We start from the raw sequence: 17,870 nt of genomic DNA on the forward strand, positions 1-17,870 counted from the left end.
CAAAAACATTGGAAGTCATGCTTGACTCCTTGCCCTCTCACCAATATCCAAGACGGTATCAGGTGCTATTGGTTTCACTTACTTGATATCTCTGAAATTTGTCCCAATCTCTCCATCCTCAGAGCCACCATGGCGGATCAGTCCTTTTAAATCTTTTGAGCCTGGTTTACCGTATCATCTCTCAATTGGTCTTCTGCGCATTACCAAAACAAAATACATGGAGAGGTAGGCTACGTAGCAATCTGTAGTGGGCAAGAGCATGGACTCTGAACCCAAGCTGCTTAGGTTCGTGTTCATCTGCACCACTTGAAGTCAAGGGTTGCTGCTCCATACCTCAATTTCTTTATCCAAAAATAAAATTAACGAATGTATTACCTCATTGTAAGATTTTAAATTTGTGATAATATATAAACCACTTGATCTAGTGCCTGCCATACTTTAAGCTCTGCGTGAAAGCTAGATGACAACATACCGACATTTTGCAATATTTATCTCAGGTCTATTTTTCTTATGTTTATTTTAAAATTCATTATGTTAAATTCATTTTGTTTTAAAAATGTTACATAACTTATTGAAATAACTAACATATATTAAACTGGTTCCTTACCCTATACATTACAGGTTTTGGTAAAAGTAGATGAAAGAAATCCAGTAAAAATCCGACTATTTCATAAGGCTTAGTTTTTAAAAATTCCTTTTTCCATGTTGTTTTAAACATGAGCATTTCCATTTGCATGAAAAATATGTTGGATTCTCAAAAATCTGACACAGTGATTTTAGACTTGGAAATGTGGTCAAAAGTTTGCCAAGTTTTAATTTTTCATAATGAAGAGTCAACATAGTGAAATGTGAAATGTGTACTCGAGTGGCTACTAGACTTTAACTGAATTCCCAAATTATAAAAGAGAGAGGGCCGGGCGTGGTGGCTCACCCTGTAATACCAGCACTTTGGGAGGCCGAGGCAGGCGGATCACCTGAGGTGGGGAGTTCCAGACCAGCCTGACCAATGTGGAGAGACCCCATCTCTACTAAAAATACAAAATTAGCCAGGTGTGGTGGCACATGACTGTAGTCCCAGCTACTTGGGAGACTGAGGCAGGAGAATTGCTTAAACCTAGGAGGTGGAGGTTGCAGTGAGCCAAGATCGCACCCTTGCACTCCAGCCTGGGCAACAAGAGCAAAACTCCATCTCAAAAAGAGAGAGAGAGAGAGAAAAAGAGAGAGAAGGTCCAGGCGTGGTGCTCACACCTGTAATCACAGGACATTGGGAGGCCGAGGCAGATGAATCACCTGAGGTCAGGAATTCGAGACCAGCCTGGCCAACATGTTGAAACCCTGTCTCTACTAAAAGTACGAAAATCAGCTGGGTGTGGTGACACATGACTGTATTCTCAGCTATTTGGGAGAATGAAGCAGGAGAATTGCTTGAATCTGGGAGACGGAGGTTGCAGTAAGCCAAGATCACGCCACTGCTCTCCAGCCTGGGGGACAGAGAGAGACTCCATCTAAAAAAAAAAAAAAAAAAAAAAAAAGAGAGAGAAAGAAAGAGAAAGAAGGAGAAGGAAGATGAAGCAGGGGAAGATGGAAGCAGAAGCAGAGAGGGATATAGGGAGAGAGAGGGAGAGAGAGAGAAAGAGAGAGAGAGAGACAGACAGAAACAGACAGAAAGGGACAGAGAGACAGAGAGAGAAAGAAAATACACCAAAGCTTACATTTTTCTTATTTTCTTCAGGGTGTTGGTGTCACCCTGATAAATGAGACGCAAGCCAGGAATGCTTCTCCTTGGCTGCCACAGAGTGCTGTCTCACTTGCTTTGAAGTGGGCTGTCCCTCTCCTTTGGAGACAGTACATCTGCTGGCACCTCCAATTCTTTTGAAAGTGATTGACCGAGCCTTACTGCCCTCTTGCACCTGTGATTTAACTTTAAAACATCTGAATAAAATCAGATATGCTCAGAAAATCTTTGAATATTCAATTGTCATTTCTTTTGGCAAAATAGTAAATACTACCGGATTTGTAAATTTAGCTATGAATTGACTTGATTCAGCATTCTCAAAGTACACTGACCTGCTATGAGCATTGCTTTATCCTTTATTCAGCAACTTGTTTTGAGCACCTGTTATAGAACAGATGCTGTGCTATCTAGTGGAGATCTGAACAAAAGGGACTGCATCACTGGTCTACAGAGTGTACAGTGTAGTAAAGTAATAAACCTAAGGTCTGCACTAATGAAATAACAAACATGAGGAAAAGACAAAAATTGAACATATGTTCACGAGACTTAGCTGAAAATGGGAATCCATATATTCTCACAGGTGCAGTTCAGTTAATTTCAGAGTATTTATTTGCATGTTTCTTGGATAGGAATACTTGGTCTTAATGCTTGTGGCTACAATTTAATAGCTTACTGACCTCAAGCAAGTTTCTTAAGTTTGCCTCGTCTAACATTCCTCACCTACATAATTAGAAAAATGATGTTTTTGCTATCTCCCTCAAACCTCAAAGGCATGTAATAAGAATATTTCAGATGTATAAAATGCATAATTAAATTAAAATAAAATTATTTCCTATACACCCTCCTTTTTAATTTAATTTTAAGTCAGGATACAAGTGCAGGATGTGCAAGTTTGTTACATAGGTAAATGTGTGCCATGTTGGTTTGCTGTACCTATCAACCCATCACCTAGGTATTGAGCCCCGCATGCATTAGCTGTTTATCCTGATGCTCCCCTTCTCCTCCAACCCCTAAAAGGCCCCAGGGTGTGTTGTTCCCCTCCCTGTGTCCAAGTGTTCTCATTGTTGAACTCCCACTTATAAGTGAGAACATACGGTGTTTGGTTTTCTTCCTGCGTTAGTTTGCTGAGGATAATGGCTTCCAACTCCATCCATGTCTCTGCAAAGGACCTGATCTTGTTCCTTTTTATGACTGCATAGTATTCCATGGTGTGTATGTACCACAATTTCTTTATCCAGTTTATCATTGGAGGGCATTTGGGTTGATTCCATGTCTTTGCTATTGTGAGTAGTGCTGTAATGAATATACACGTGCATGTATCTTTGTAATAGAAGGATTTATATTCTTTTGGGTATATACCCAGTAATGGGATTGCTGGTTCAAATGGTATTTCTTGTTCTAGGTCTTTGAGGAGTCACCACACTGTCATCCACAATGGTTGAACTAATTTACATTCCTACCAACAGTGTACAAGCGTTCTTATTTCTCCACAGCCTTGTTAGCATCTGTTGTTTCTTGACTGTTTAATAATTGCCATTCCAACTGACGTGAGATGGTATCTCAGTGTGGTTTTGATTTGCATTTCTCTATTGATCAGTGATGTTGAGCTTTTTTTCATATGTTTGTTGGCTGCATAAATGTCTTTTTTAAAAAAGTGTCTGTTCATGCCCTTTGCCCACTTTTTAATGGGGGTTGTTTTTTTCTTGTAAATGTAAGTTCCTTATAGATTCTGGATGTTAGATATTCATCAGATGGATAGATTGCAAAAATGTTCTCCCATTCTGTAGGTTGTCTGTTCAGTCTGATAATAGTTTATTTTGCTGTGCAGAAGCTCTTTGGTTTAATTAGATCCCATTTGTCAATTTTTGCTTTTGTTGCAATTGGTTTTGATGTTTTTGTCATAAAATCTTTGCCCATGCCTATGTCCTCAATGGTCTTGCCTAGATTATACACCCACTTTATTGTTCTTTATTGACATCCTAAAAACTCCACCACATTGAATCATGGCTTTGAAACCTGGCTCACTCACCCCACCTCACATCCACCCTTCAGCCTGGGTTCCAGTGCTCAACAACACAGACTCCCAGTGCTTTAACTTCTACCATGGTTTTCATCCTCTGTCTCCTTTCCCCACTTCCAGGTTCCCACTTTGTTCTTTGTCTTCACCTAGAATTTGCCAACCTTAGAAATCTTTAGCTCCAATGTTCCACCTCTGGAAATAATCTCCTGGCCTCCCAGCAGTAGCCCACCCACACTGACATCATGCTTATTTTGCAGCATGACTCGGATCTCTGGCCCATGGTCCTTCCATTTAGCCATCTATTAGCCCTTGTCTTGACCCTTCAGATAAGAGGAACATCATGGGAATGACAGGTGTGGTCATTTCATTCCTTCAGCTTGTCTGGAATGGTTCTCTTCACTTCCAGTTGGGTCAGCTCAATGACTGTGGACAGAACTCACAATTTAAATGCCCACCACGTCAGGAATTGCCTTTCACACACTTGTGCCCAAGATAATTTTAGGAAGGTGGCATTTTTTTCTTCAACAGATAGGGGGCAGTATAGCAAAAGCAGCTCTTTCCTTTGATGTTGGAGATCAGGGAAAAGACATCAAAGGAGCCACAGGGTCAGCCTTGTTTCTTACAAGCTCAAGGCTGTCTGCCAGCACAAACTGACTTCAGTTCTCTTTTGAAAACCTCCTCATCATTTATGAATATCAGTTGTAACTTCTTTGATTTCACGTTCTTCAGATGTAGAACCACCTGTCATAGACTGGTGCAGATCTCCACCTCCCATCCAGGTCTCAGAGAAGGTGTATGCTGCAAGCTGGGATGAGCCTCAATTCTCAGACAACTCAGGTGAGGTGACAAGGACTTTGTCGTCAGCATAGTAGCACTGAATTCTTTTTTATTTTAAAAAGCTTTTTAATAGGATAAAAGAGAAAAGGCAAATAAAAACTGTCTAAGGAGAATCAATAATTATATAAGTTAACATGTTTTAATGCTAGGATAATTATAAGTTAACGTTATTAAACTTACCTATCCATGAGGGTTTTCCTAATTCAGTATTCCATGGGCATTTGTTGAACCTGCACTAGGTGTTGTACCTAGCAGGGTTCTAATGAATTTCTTGAGTCTCCAAGCTTATGTGGTTCTAGAGGCAGAAACCATGCATTTTATCAGCATCTCTACTGCAGGTCTATATATTCAGACTCAGTTCTTAAATACTTGACAAATAAAATTATAAAAGATCATAAGATAGTAGAAAAAAACTAAGCAAATACAACTGAAGTTTATTTTAAGGGTTTCAGTAAAACCCAGAGAACAACAAAAAATGCAAATTAAGTAATTTCTTAATTAAAATCCCAATGTTGTAGCAGACTTACCTATTGCCTAGTTGCTTTGTAGGACATCTCAAAGGACTTTGAGAAAATCAGTTGTTTATCAAAGAAAGCCTTAATTTAATGGGGTTGTTGAATCTACTATTTCTATGTTACTGTATAAATATTAAATCTTTTATTTTCTACTAGTGGGCAAAGCAACACGGAATGCCCAACTGATTTGCATAAGTAGGACATGAAACTTCAAATCAAATAAGAGACTAATAAAGTGACTACAGGCTGGGCGCAGTGACTCACATCTGTAATCCCAGGACTTTGGGAGGCCAAAGTGGGCAGATAACCTGAGGTCAGGAGTTCAAGACCAGCCTGGCCAACATGGTGAAACCCTGTCTCCACTAAAAATACAAAAATTAGCTGGGCGTGGTGGCAAGCGCCTATAATCCCAGGTTGCAGTAAGCTGAGATCATGCCATTGCACTCCAACCTGGACAACAGAGTAAGACTGTTTCAAAAAAAAAATAAAGTAAAATAATGTGAATACAACCCAAAAATTGGCTGCCTTCTTTCCTTTCCAGGGGCTGAATTGGTCATTACGAGAAGTCATACACAAGGAGACCTTTTCCCTCAAGGGGAGACTATAGTACAGTATACAGCCACTGACCCCTCGGGCAATAACAGGACATGTGATATCCATATTGTCATAAAAGGTATTGTCTTCATAAGCTCCCAGAATTCTAGTTGACATTTGATACATGTCATTGCTATAGTGCTCTGTTTTATGAAAGAAAATAGGCTATGAGCATTAGATTTTTACAGTTAGAAGACCGACAGGTTTTATTTAGGTTTTCCATTGTCATTCCTTGACCTTGTGATAGATAAAAATATTTTCTCCCAGAATAGTCTTTAGTTAACATTTCGTTAACATTTTCTCTAAGGTTACAATGTATTATTGACATAATCCTATTTTAAATGTTTGAGAAAACAGATTCTGAAAATATATTTGCTGTATAATGTTATCTGGTTTTTGCTTTTATTAAAGGAATGTCAAAAATAAGGGCAGGGCATGGTGACTCATGCCTGTAATCCCAGTGCTTTGGGAGGCTGAGGCGGGTGGATCACTTGAGATCAGGAATTTGAGACCAGCCTGGCCAACATTAGTAAAACCCTGTCTCTACTAAAAATAAAAAAATTAGCCAGGCATGGTGGCGTGTGACTGTGGTCCCAGCTACTCAGGAGGCCAAGGCATAAGAATTGCTTGAACCCAGGAGGTGGAGGCTGTAGTGAGTCGAGATAGCACCACTGCACTCCAGCCTGGGCGACAGAGCAAGACTGTCTCAAAATAATAATAATAATAATGATAATAACTCCAAGTCAGAAGTACTTTACCTTTTTATAAAACTATGCACAACCTCTAATTACACATAGGTACAGCTTTTCAATGTATGTCAATCTAGGACCAAAAAGCAGGCGTTGTCCTTCTCTTGCACTAAAGACATATGGTAAAAGCTTTTCTAGAAATAGTGGTAGACAGAAGGAGTCCTTTTCAAAATTCCACTTAAGTTCCTGGAATTTAATTTATGCTTCTTGTACCACTATATATGAATAATACAATTTTTTTAACACAGGTTCTCCCTGTGAAATTCCATTCACACCTATAAATGGGGATTTTATATGTGCTCAAGATAGTACTGGAGTCAACTGTACGTTAACTTGCTTGGAGGGCTATGATTTTACAGAAGGGTCTACTGACAAGTATTATTGTGCTTATGAAGATGGTGTCTGGAAACCAACATATACCACTGAATGGCCAGACTGTGCCAGTAAGTTTTAATTTTATTCTAGACTTCTTTAATGTGTGTGAATGTGTGTACATTTCTAAATGTTAAAGAAGAAAATTGCCTTATAATAGGAATTAGTGGAAAATGGTGCCATGAATTTGAAATGTTTGTGAATAAGAGAATTACTCTTTCCTGGATTTAAAATATTAGCCACTAGAGTCTTGTTATAAATTGTATTGCTGTAGGACAAGATTCAGTTTAAGGCAGAACCATCTGAGCCTTCTCGTTATTTATTAGAAATATCTAGAGACTTGACTAATGTGTAATTCTGAACCTGTAAACATGAATTTCAAGCTTCATAGTGGCCAGGCATGGTGACTTATACCTGTAATCCCAGCACTTTGGAAGGCTGAGGTGGGTGGATCACTTGAGCCCAAGAGTTCAAGACCAGACTACCATCTCTAAAAAAAAAAAAAAAAAAAATTGGTTGGGCATGGTGGTGTGCTCCTGTGGTCCCAGCTATTCAGGAGGCTGAGGTGGGAAAATCGCTTGAGCCCTGGAGTTCAAGGAGGCTGCAGTGAACTTTGATTCACGTCACTGTACTTCAGCTATGAATGGAAGATAAAGAATAATATATCAAAAGCAAACTCTTCACTGGATAACTGAGTCCAGTGCTGCTTGGTACGTGTTTTATTATGATCAGTTAATGCCTAAAACAGAATGAGACCCTGTTGCACAAAAAAATAGAGAAAAAATTCTTATAGTCTGCAGAAGAGCTGACTTTAAAATAAAATCTAACATATGTGATGGAATAAAATACGTCAATCACAGTCTTTCATATTTGACTTAGATTTTAAACCATTCTATAATATTAAATAAACATCATTATAAAAATAATCTAATGCATTCATTTAGTGGAAATAAATATTCTCTGAAGTGAATCTTTGATTCACTACCATAGATGGAATTTAAATACCAGTGTCTTGGAAAAAAATATGAAACCCACTTAACAGAGCTATTTTCCCTCCAGACTGCAGTAGTAAATAGAAACAATACCATTCACTTCTTTCATAGATTGAGACAGTGGGATGCTAGTAGGACACTGTCCCTGAATTCTTCAGGGGCATTTTGCAAAGTCTACCGTGCAAGCTTTTGATCCAGGGAGAAATTTATCTTTATGACAATTACACTTTCAAGGAATATGGTTGCAGAAAAGTAATATTTAGAAATATTTCAATGCCTAATTTTTGAAAATATAATATGTATGCTATCTAAGATATAATAACTTTGAGCCAGCCAGGATTTTTCAAAAATTCCCAGGAATATAATGAAAACAATTTTTATATATCTTCTTCCCTTAAATACTCACTTTTTTGTATGAGTGGAAGATAAAGAATAATATATCAAAAGCAAACTCTTCACTGGATAACCGAGTCCAGTGCTGCTTGGTGCATGGTTTATTATGATCAGTTAATGCCTAGAAACTCTCCTTAACTGCCATCTCTTGTTTTTATAACAATCCCACAAATTATGTTAGAATCAAAACATTAAGTTTCAATTATTTCATAGAAAGTAAAATCTTTGTTTTAAAAACACTAACCAACTGAAGCTGTTTTGTCCAACATTTTCTAGAAAAACGTTTTGCAAACCACGGGTTCAAGTCCTTTGAGATGTTCTACAAAGCAGCACGTTGTGATGACACAGATCTGATGAAGAAGTTTTCTGAAGCATTTGAGACTACCTTGGGAAAAATGGTACATCAATAATAGTCATTGATTGTCCTTTTATAAAGGACGTTATTAAGGCTTTCATAGCCTTTCTGAGTCATTTACAACTGCAATTTCTCATCCTATTTCCCTCTTCTTTGTGATCCAGACATGTACCTAATATTTAAAATTATTCATAGATTTTGAACTTCTAGAATGACTTAGAAGTAAATATGCATTAAAACGTTTTTGAATCTTTTAAAACATCCTTAGGAAGTCAGAGAAGCTTAAGATCTGGATGGTTTGAGAATGTCTTTATTATTTAAAGTCTGACAAAAATGCCTAACATAGTAGGTGGTATTTTGTTTATGATAAGAAGATAATTGGACACTTAAAAGATAATTATACATTTAAAAGATTTAAAAGATGCATTTTTGTTTAGAAAGGACTCTTACAACAATTATTAAAAAACAGACCAGGTGCAGTGGCTCACGCCTGTAATCCCAGCACTTTGGGAGGCCGAGGTGAGTGGATCACGAGGTCAGGAGTTTGAGACCAGCCTGGCTAATATGGTGAAACCCCGTCTCTACTAAAAATACAAAAAAAAACTAGCCAGGTGTGGTGATGTGTGCCTGTAATCCCGGCTACTCAGGAGGCTGAGGCAGGAGAATCACTTGAACCTGGGAGGTGGAGGTTGCAGTGAGCCAAATCGCGCCATGTACTCCAGCCTGGGCAACAGAGCAAGACTGCCTCCCCCACCCCCCCCCAAAAAAAAGAAGAAAGAAAAGCAAAAAGAAAAGAAAGCAGAGCAATATATATAACTGTATTGAACATCTTCAAGGCAGGAACCATGCTAGATACATATTTGTATGCCTTGTAGACTGGGTAGCACTTTATTTATTTGCTAACATTTTATTGTGCTGCTTACTGTATGCCAAGCATACAATACACCTAACATATTAACGAATGTCCATTCAAAAACACTTATTAAAAATGTTATATTTAAATCTATTCAATAAAACCAAATTCCAAAAAGAGAAATAATGTTGTCACTGTTGCTAGCAAACCAAGAAAATATTACACCCATTAGGCCTCTGTTACTATAGACCTATACTTGAAAGGCAACAATACACTCACGCTAATTATACTCCACCCCAAAGTGGTAAAGAAATCTTTAAAATATTAAATATTTTTGTATGTGTTAGACTCAGTGTCTACCAGACACTAAATTATAGCAGGTTAAAGATGCTATAAGGGATTAGAATGTACTATTAAATGCTTATTTGTTCATTTAATAAATATTTAGTAAGTATATCCTATTGTAGACACTAGGGATTTAGATCTGAATAAACAGGCAAAACTCCCTGTGCTCACAGAATTTACGTGTTGATAAATACACCAACAATAAACAAATTACAAGGAAAATATGTAGCATGTCAGATGGCGTATGCTATGGAATAAAATAAAACAGAAGATGGTAAAGCCTCGCTAGGTTCCTATTTGAGAAGAGGCCTGAAGGAGTGAGGCAGTGAGCCATGAGCATATCTAGGGGAAAAGCGTTCCAGGCAGAGGGAGCAGCAAGTGCAAAGGCCCAGAGGCAGGAGTGTGTTTCGGAGTTTGAACCACCATAAAGACGTCAGAGTGGCAAAGGTAGAGAGGATGAAGGGCTGAGTGATACATGGTCACAGAAATCACATGTGGAAGAGGAGATGGGAGTAAGAGGAGAAATCAGACTGTGGAGAGCCTTGAAAGTCACTGTAAATCTTTGCCTTTTACTCTGATTGAGATGGAAAGCCATCTGAGGGAACAACTTACTGATGACTTTGGGCTCTAGGAGAAGCAAAAGGTAAGAGAAGAAAGTAAAAAAACCACATAGGAAAGGAAAGCAAGAGATGATGGTGGCTTGGGCGGCACTGGAGGTGGTGAGAAGTTATTGGATTTTTTTATATCTTCTGAAAGTAGATTCAGTAGGACTTGCTGATACATTGGAGGTAGATTGTGGGATAAAAAGAAGAGTCAAGGAGGCAGAGTGTAAAAGGGCATAGGTCTGGGTACTCATGAGGATGGAAGTGTGTGAACGAAGTCTCTTTTCTGAGTTCAATTTTGATCAGCGTAAAAAGATGATCATCTGAGAGTAAGAATGGGGAGGAGTTGTTGGAGGCTTAAGAAGAGAGAAGGTGGTGTAAAATAATTTTCTAAGAAAGGATGAATAAGTATGCTAAAGAATTGTGGTAAGATTGGCAGCCAGCAAGGTTACATTTTTTCTCAAGCCTTAGTTGACCATGTAGTACAGGTGTGGGAAAGCAGAATGATTAATTTAACCAAGGGTAAGTGTTGTCCAGACAAACAAATTGAGGAAGAGGCTTGCAAGGGAGGAGACATTCCATGGTGATGGACTATGGAATTTTAGATGAGTAAACAAAGACATGAAGACATGAGGGGCTAAAGGAGAGGCACTAGGGTCAATGGATTATACATTCTGATGAAGTCAAGGAACTGTTGGATTCCTGAGAAGAGGAGAAGGTGCAGTTTCTGACAATGACAAGGTCTGAGGGTATGACTACGGGAGAGAGTGACAGAGTAAAGCTATAATACAAGAAAGAAGAGGGAAAGGAACTGAGAATCCAAGGAGATGGAAGGATTTGCTTGGTGTCTATAGAAATCACCAAGAACTATAACAGGACAGTTACCAAATGTTCTTGGAATGAGGGAGTGACACAGAGGGTAAATGCTGCAGGTGACTGTCACCAGAAGGGTCAATGAATGGTAGAGTTGATGGCATGAGCTTCAGAACTGTGAGCCTTTAAGGAGATGTGAGGGAGTGATCTGGAAACAGCAATAAATAGTGAGAAGGACCTTCCTCCACTTCCAGTCCTGCCACCAATTCCAGGATTCTGGAATTTCTAGTATTTCTAGAATATTTTCTGGGAAAAGTTCCAGAAAATTGGAAAGGTTTTAGGGCAAAGGTGAAGAGAACATAAAGAGAAGAGGTAGAAACTAACAGATTTGCTAATTACTGACTGAGCTTCAGAGGGCATAGAGGAAGGCTTGGGGGATTGGGGAAGAGGAGTGGAAGATGGGGTCAGAGAAAGGGTTCCAAGGAGCCATATAGGATGAAGATTTAGAGCCAGGAGATATCCCAGGAGCCCTGGGTTTCTCATGGTGAGTGACATAAACAGAGATAAAAGGTGTGAAACTAATCCTGGTGACCAACAGACAGTTAGAGGCCGCAGGGGAGGAGGGTCAGAATCCCTTTGAGGAATGTGCAGAGCTCTGGGGCCCTCCCTTCCCTCCTGCTGATGGAGATGTGAAGGCCGGGGGAGCAAAGTTTTTATCCAAGGCATGCAGGAAAGTGACTTACACTTTATCCTCTTCATTTTTTACTTGCAGGTCCCATCATTTTGTAGTGATGCAGAGGACATTGATTGCAGACTGGAGGAGAACCTGACCAAAAAATATTGCCTAGAATATAATTATGACTATGAAAATGGCTTTGCAATTGGTAATTAAATTCTGTGGCATCGGTAGTTGGCAAGACTAATCTGCAAAATAAGAATAATTCCAGAAAAGTGAGGCAAACTAGAAACGTTAACTTTTGTTAATGTATTCATCAAGCATTTTAAGTTGGCTAAATAATTTGATAATGTGCTGAATGATCACTAAGGATATATCAAATTTTAGTAACAAATAAATTATTTAAAATTATTTACCAGGATTCTTAAAAATGACAAAAACTAAGAAAACCAAGTCACGTATGCTGGTAAAATTCAAATGTTGGTGTATCCTAAAAGAGAATAGTAATAAAGTCCTAACAGCAACTTTGATATGGCATTCAATGTAAGTTACAATGAAGTCATTAACATAAAATAGTTACACATGTAAAATATTCAGATTCCTCACCAAAAATATGTTAAGATTTCATTTATTCAAGTCTAATATATCTTTAAGTGGAATTGTGATGTTTTCTCTATGTTTACTGTGAGAAACATATGTTACTATGTTTACTCTGAACATTTTTATTAAGATTATTTTTTGCCAGGCATGGTGGCACACACCTGTAGTCCCAGCTATTTATGGGGATGAGGTGGGAGGATCCCTTGAGCCCAGGAGTTCGAGGCTGCAGTGAGCTGTGATTATGCCACTGCACTCCAGCCTGGGCAACAAAGTGAGACTAGGTATCAAAAAAAAAAAAAAAGATAATAATAATAATAGTGTTATCAAAGTAGTGTAGTGGTTAAATACGCGGACTCTACAACCAACTACTTAAGTCAAAATCCTGGCCTCACTACCTACTAGCTGTGTGATCTTGAGCAAGCTATCAACACACTCTGTGCCTCAGTTTCCTCACCTATATAAGAGTACTCACCTCATGTGACCATTTTAAGCGTTGAATGAACAAGTACAAGTCATGTGCTTAGAAGGTTATGAGATGGTAAGTATTAATTTGCATTACAGCAGACATCTTTTCCATTTCAAATACTAATCATGTTTGTAATATTTTTGGTGATTTAGCATTAAGAGTGATGTTGACTGTTGCTTTCGATTTTTAAATACTTTTAAATATCATTTGTGCATATATGTTTATTAGACAATTTTTAAAATGCTTAAAAACAAAAAATGAAATGAAGATAATCCACAACCCCAGAAAAAGCCTGTTAATACATGTATATATTTATAACTATATATATGTAGATATACATATATATACACCATACTATATATACTGTATACATACCATACTATGATATATACATATTACTACATATATATAACTGTTTATTGTATATACACTGACACTATTTTGAACACAAATTCTTAATTAACATTGTATTGAGGACATTTTTATTCACTAAATATCCTACTTCAATACAGTTTGAATAGCCACATATTATCCCATTGATCAGTTTACCATAATTTATAGAAATAGTTCCCATTGGTAGATTTTGGGTTATTTTCAGTTGTTTACTATTATGTACAACACTTTAGTAAACATTTTGGAAATTAAGGTTTTAGATAGGAAAAAGTAAGGTGGCATTGTCAGTAACATATCTAGAATAATCAACCCTCTTCTGTTAAACACCATCCAGGTTTCCCCTCCCAGATTGTTGGGGTAGGTTGTGGGGGCACAAGATTACACCTAGAGTCAGTTGTCATCACAAGTCTATGAGATGAGCAGTATTTGTCATCTAATAAGGGTCCAAATGGCAGTTCTTGAGAGAAAGGCATGGGCAGGTGGCACACATGATCCTGTGATACTAAAAAACAAGCATTCCTCCCTAAATGTATTCCCAGTAGTCACAAGATCGGTATAACATTTATAACCATGCCTTGGCAGGTCATAATGTATGAAAAATAAACAACCAATAAATATAATAAAATTGATTTGACTTCATAATAATCATGTAATCAAAATTAAAACTAGGCCAGGCAAGGTGGCTCACGCCTGTAATCCCAGCACATTGGGAGGCTGAGGTGGGCAAATCACCTGAGGTCAGGAGTTAGAGACCAACTTGGTCAACCTGGTGAAACCCATCTCTACTAAATACACAAAATTAGCTGAGCGTGGTGGCACGTGCTTGTAATCCCAGCTACTCGAGAGGCTGAGGCAGGAGAATCACTTGAACCTGGGAGGTGGAAGTTGCAGTGAGCCGAGATCATGCCATTGTACTCTAGCCTGGGCAAAAAGAGCAAAACTCCATCTTAAAATAAAATAAATAAAATAAATAAAGTGAAATGCAATTTTTGATCTGTCAGATTAACAAACAAGAATTATGGGGAAAAAATCATATTCATACGTTGTGTAGAAAGGAGAAATTAAGAGGGCATTTGACAATATGTATCTAAAGGATTTTAAATGCCCATGCACTTAGACCCAGAAATTTCATTTCTAAGAATATTTCTCAAGGTAAAAATCATGCCATTGTGCAAATATGTACCACATTTCATAAATTTTGAGATGCGTATTTTTCCTTTAGACCTGAAATTGGGATGTATCTTCTAACCAATGGTATCTTAGATTTGATTAAATACTGTATGTGTAAGGATGTCCTAAAAATTTGAAATAACCTAAAAGTCTAAAAATAGAAACTGCAGGTTTGTGTTGTATCATACAAGAGAGTATTATGCCGCCATTTCACATAGAAATGCCATAAAATTTGAAAAAGATTACTAAATAATACATACATAGTATAATCTTGTTTTGTTAAAAGTGTGTTGTTTTTATTCCAGGTTTGTGTGTGTGTATATGTATGTATGTACGTATGCATAAATGTATATCCGTGTGTATATTTATACATTCATAGTGGGAAAAAAGCTTGCCTAAAATGTTCGTGGTGATTATTTCTATGTGGTTTCTAGAATTATAGTCATTTTTAATACTTTTCTCTTTGCTCATTTTTTTCTTAACACCTACCTAATGCTTGTGGAGAAAAGGCTTAAGTAAAAAGATAATATTAATCCCAGTTAATTTTAATAGCCAAAAGCATAAATAAAGTCAAAAAGTTCAGAAAACAATTTACTTAAGTGGAGAGGCCTATATAAATATAAATTATTGTCTAAAGTACATAACAATAGTATGGCCAGAATAATATTAATATAGTTTTATAATAAGTCAAATGCTGAGTTTGACAGCTTATATATTTTGTCTCATTTAATCCACAGACAAATCTATCAGGTAAGAATCATCTCAATTTATAAATGAAGAAACTGAGGCTCAGAAAGATAAAAGTAACTTGACTAAGATTATACAGCAGCATACATCGAGAAGCCACAATCTGAACCCATGCAGTTAATCACAGTGATATCAAGGGTATCTAGAGAATTCCACGTACCGTTGTTGCCTCCAGTGTGGTTGTATCATGGAGTCATTTAACTTATCTGCTGCCTTTGTAAACTACCCTTACCTTTAAAATATGATGAAAGCATCTTGAGTTATCTTCACAAGAGGAGATCTGTTTATGTATATTAATAGTTTATAAGGTCAATTTTAGAAACAGAAAAAAAGGATTTGGGAAAAGCCTTGCAAAGGAGTAGAAATGGATTAGAATTTTGCACCCAGCTCTTATTTACCTCTAAAATTTACCTCTAAAGCTAAAATAATTAACTATTAACTCAAAGATAGAGTGGTATAAATGCCCTGGTAGCTCCATAGAGATTTTTCTTTCTTCTTTTAGTGTATTTCATTGGTAATCTATATTAAATATGAAGTGACCAGAAATTACAATGTATGTAACATTGTAGACCAAACCCTGTATGGAGTATATTATGAGCATTTGAGGAAATAGTCAAGTGTAATTTCACTTGTGGCTTAACATTAGAACCTAAATGCTGATGAAAAAGCAACTGTGTGATCATTTGTGTCTCTGCCCCAACTCTCCAGGACCAGGTGGCTGGGGTGCAGCTAATAGGCTGGATTACTCTTACGATGACTTCTTGGACACTATGCAAGAAACACCAACAAGCATTGGCAATGCCAGGTCTTCACGGATTAAAAGAAGTGCCCCATTATCTGACTATAAAATTAAGTTAATTTTTAACATCACAGGTAAGGATAAACTGTCTGAAAAAGTAATATTATGGAAAATTCTTGGTTGGAAACTTGCTTCTCAAATCTTCCATTTGTTATCATTATTAGGAAATGACTCTGGAATTGAGAATTAGGGAAAGCACAGTTAACTAAGTCTTGCAATCTTTTGCTGTCAATATCATAGGTGTCTTTTGTAGGTCTCACGGCGACAAGCACCCTACTTCATTCTCATCTTGGCATGATTAAGGCATACTTTTAAAATGCAAGAATTTACAAGAATTTATTATGTTATAATAAAGAACTCCCAAAAAAGGTGATATAGATTTAGCAATGAGAGAAGGATTGAAACAAATTGTATGGTTCTTAGTCTTATCCATGTATTTACTTAGTTGTTCAGTGAATAGTGGTTAAATTTACTTTGAATTAATTTTTCCTGAAAGATTTTTATTTTTTTTCTATAGACCAGTTATTAGTACTAAAAGATTTTAAATATGCCATTTCTATTTGGTAAAAAAATTAACTACAAATGACTTTCTGAAACACCATGTGTTTGTGTTATGTTTTATTTTGTTTTGTTTTTATCTCAGCTAGTGTGCCATTACCCGATGAAAGAAATGATACCCTTGAATGGGAAAATCAGCAACGACTCCTTCAGACATTGGAAACTATCACAAATAAACTGAAAAGGACTCTCAGTAAAGACCCCATGTATTCCTTTCAGCTTGCATCAGAAATACTTATAGCTGACAGCAATTCATTAGAAACAAAAAAGGCTTCCCCCTTCTGCAGACCAGGCTCAGTGCTGAGAGGGCGTATGTGTGGTAAGACTGTTCCCTGTGATCAAAAATATTTGGTGCATACTGGGTCAAATAAGATGGGTGTAGCCATTTTACAACTATGAAGGGATATTGAAATGAAACATATTTTGCTCTTGTTGTGTGGTTGTTATTATTACTATTTTGTCTCAAGAGTCTAAGGAACTACTGTTGGTAAGGAAAAGAAATCTAGTTCAGGTAGGGACTCAAATCTGATTTTTATTTAAAGATTTTTAGACTTCACAGCTTTCAGTAACAGCTCCAATAATAATAACGAATACTTTGTGACCACTTCTGTATTCCAGCTGAGCACATGTCATGTTTAATCCTGTTTAGCACCTCTGTGAGGTACCATTTTTATTAAGCACATTTTACAGATGAGAAAACTGAAGCCAGAGAGGCTAAGAATTTGCCCATAAGACTTACCCATTAAGACAGTAAGTGGAGGCCAGGTGCAGTAGCTCATGCCTGTAATCCCAGCACTTTGGCCAAGGTGGGAGGATCACTTGAGCCCAGGAGTTCGAGACCAGCCTGGGCAACATGGCAAAACCCTATCTCTACAAAAAAAAAAATACCCTAAAAATTAGCCAAGCATGATGGCGCGTGCCTGCAGTCCCAGCTACTCAGGAGGCTGAGGTGGGAGCATTACTTGAGCTCCGGAAGTCAAGGCTGCAGTGAGCTATGATTGCACCACTGCACGCCAGCCTGGGCAACAGAGTGTGATACTGTCTTAAAAATAAAAATAAAATAAAAGACAGTAAGTAGTGTGGCAAAAAATTCCATCGAGGCAGCCAACACCAGTCTTTTTTTTAATTGAGGTGAAGTTCACATAACATAAAATTAACCATTTTAAAGTGTATAATTCAATGGCATGAAGTACATTCACAATCGTGTGCAACCATCACCTCTATTCCCAAAACATTTTCATCACCCTCAGAGGAGACTCTATGCCCATTAAACAGTCACTCCCTAT

The 17,870-nt window shown here is 37.4% G+C and overlaps 1 protein-coding gene across 1 annotated transcript in view; it reads left to right on the forward strand.

The window, feature by feature from the left end:
- The window catches only part of SVEP1 (sushi, von Willebrand factor type A, EGF and pentraxin domain containing 1), a 227,539-nt gene that overhangs the window by 92,414 nt on the left and 117,255 nt on the right, over positions 1–17,870 (forward strand). Inside the window, exons 10-16 of the mRNA XM_015117116.3 lie at positions 4,485–4,592; positions 5,649–5,780; positions 6,699–6,893; positions 8,484–8,605; positions 11,948–12,059; positions 15,936–16,100; positions 16,670–16,903. Of these exons, the coding sequence (XP_014972602.3) occupies positions 4,485–4,592; positions 5,649–5,780; positions 6,699–6,893; positions 8,484–8,605; positions 11,948–12,059; positions 15,936–16,100; positions 16,670–16,903 (1,068 nt within the window). The remainder of the gene's footprint in view (positions 1–4,484; positions 4,593–5,648; positions 5,781–6,698; positions 6,894–8,483; positions 8,606–11,947; positions 12,060–15,935; positions 16,101–16,669; positions 16,904–17,870) is intronic.

This window comes from Macaca mulatta, chromosome 15, assembly GCF_049350105.2.
Source record: "Macaca mulatta isolate MMU2019108-1 chromosome 15, T2T-MMU8v2.0, whole genome shotgun sequence".
NCBI classification, from domain to species: domain Eukaryota; kingdom Metazoa; phylum Chordata; class Mammalia; order Primates; family Cercopithecidae; genus Macaca; species Macaca mulatta.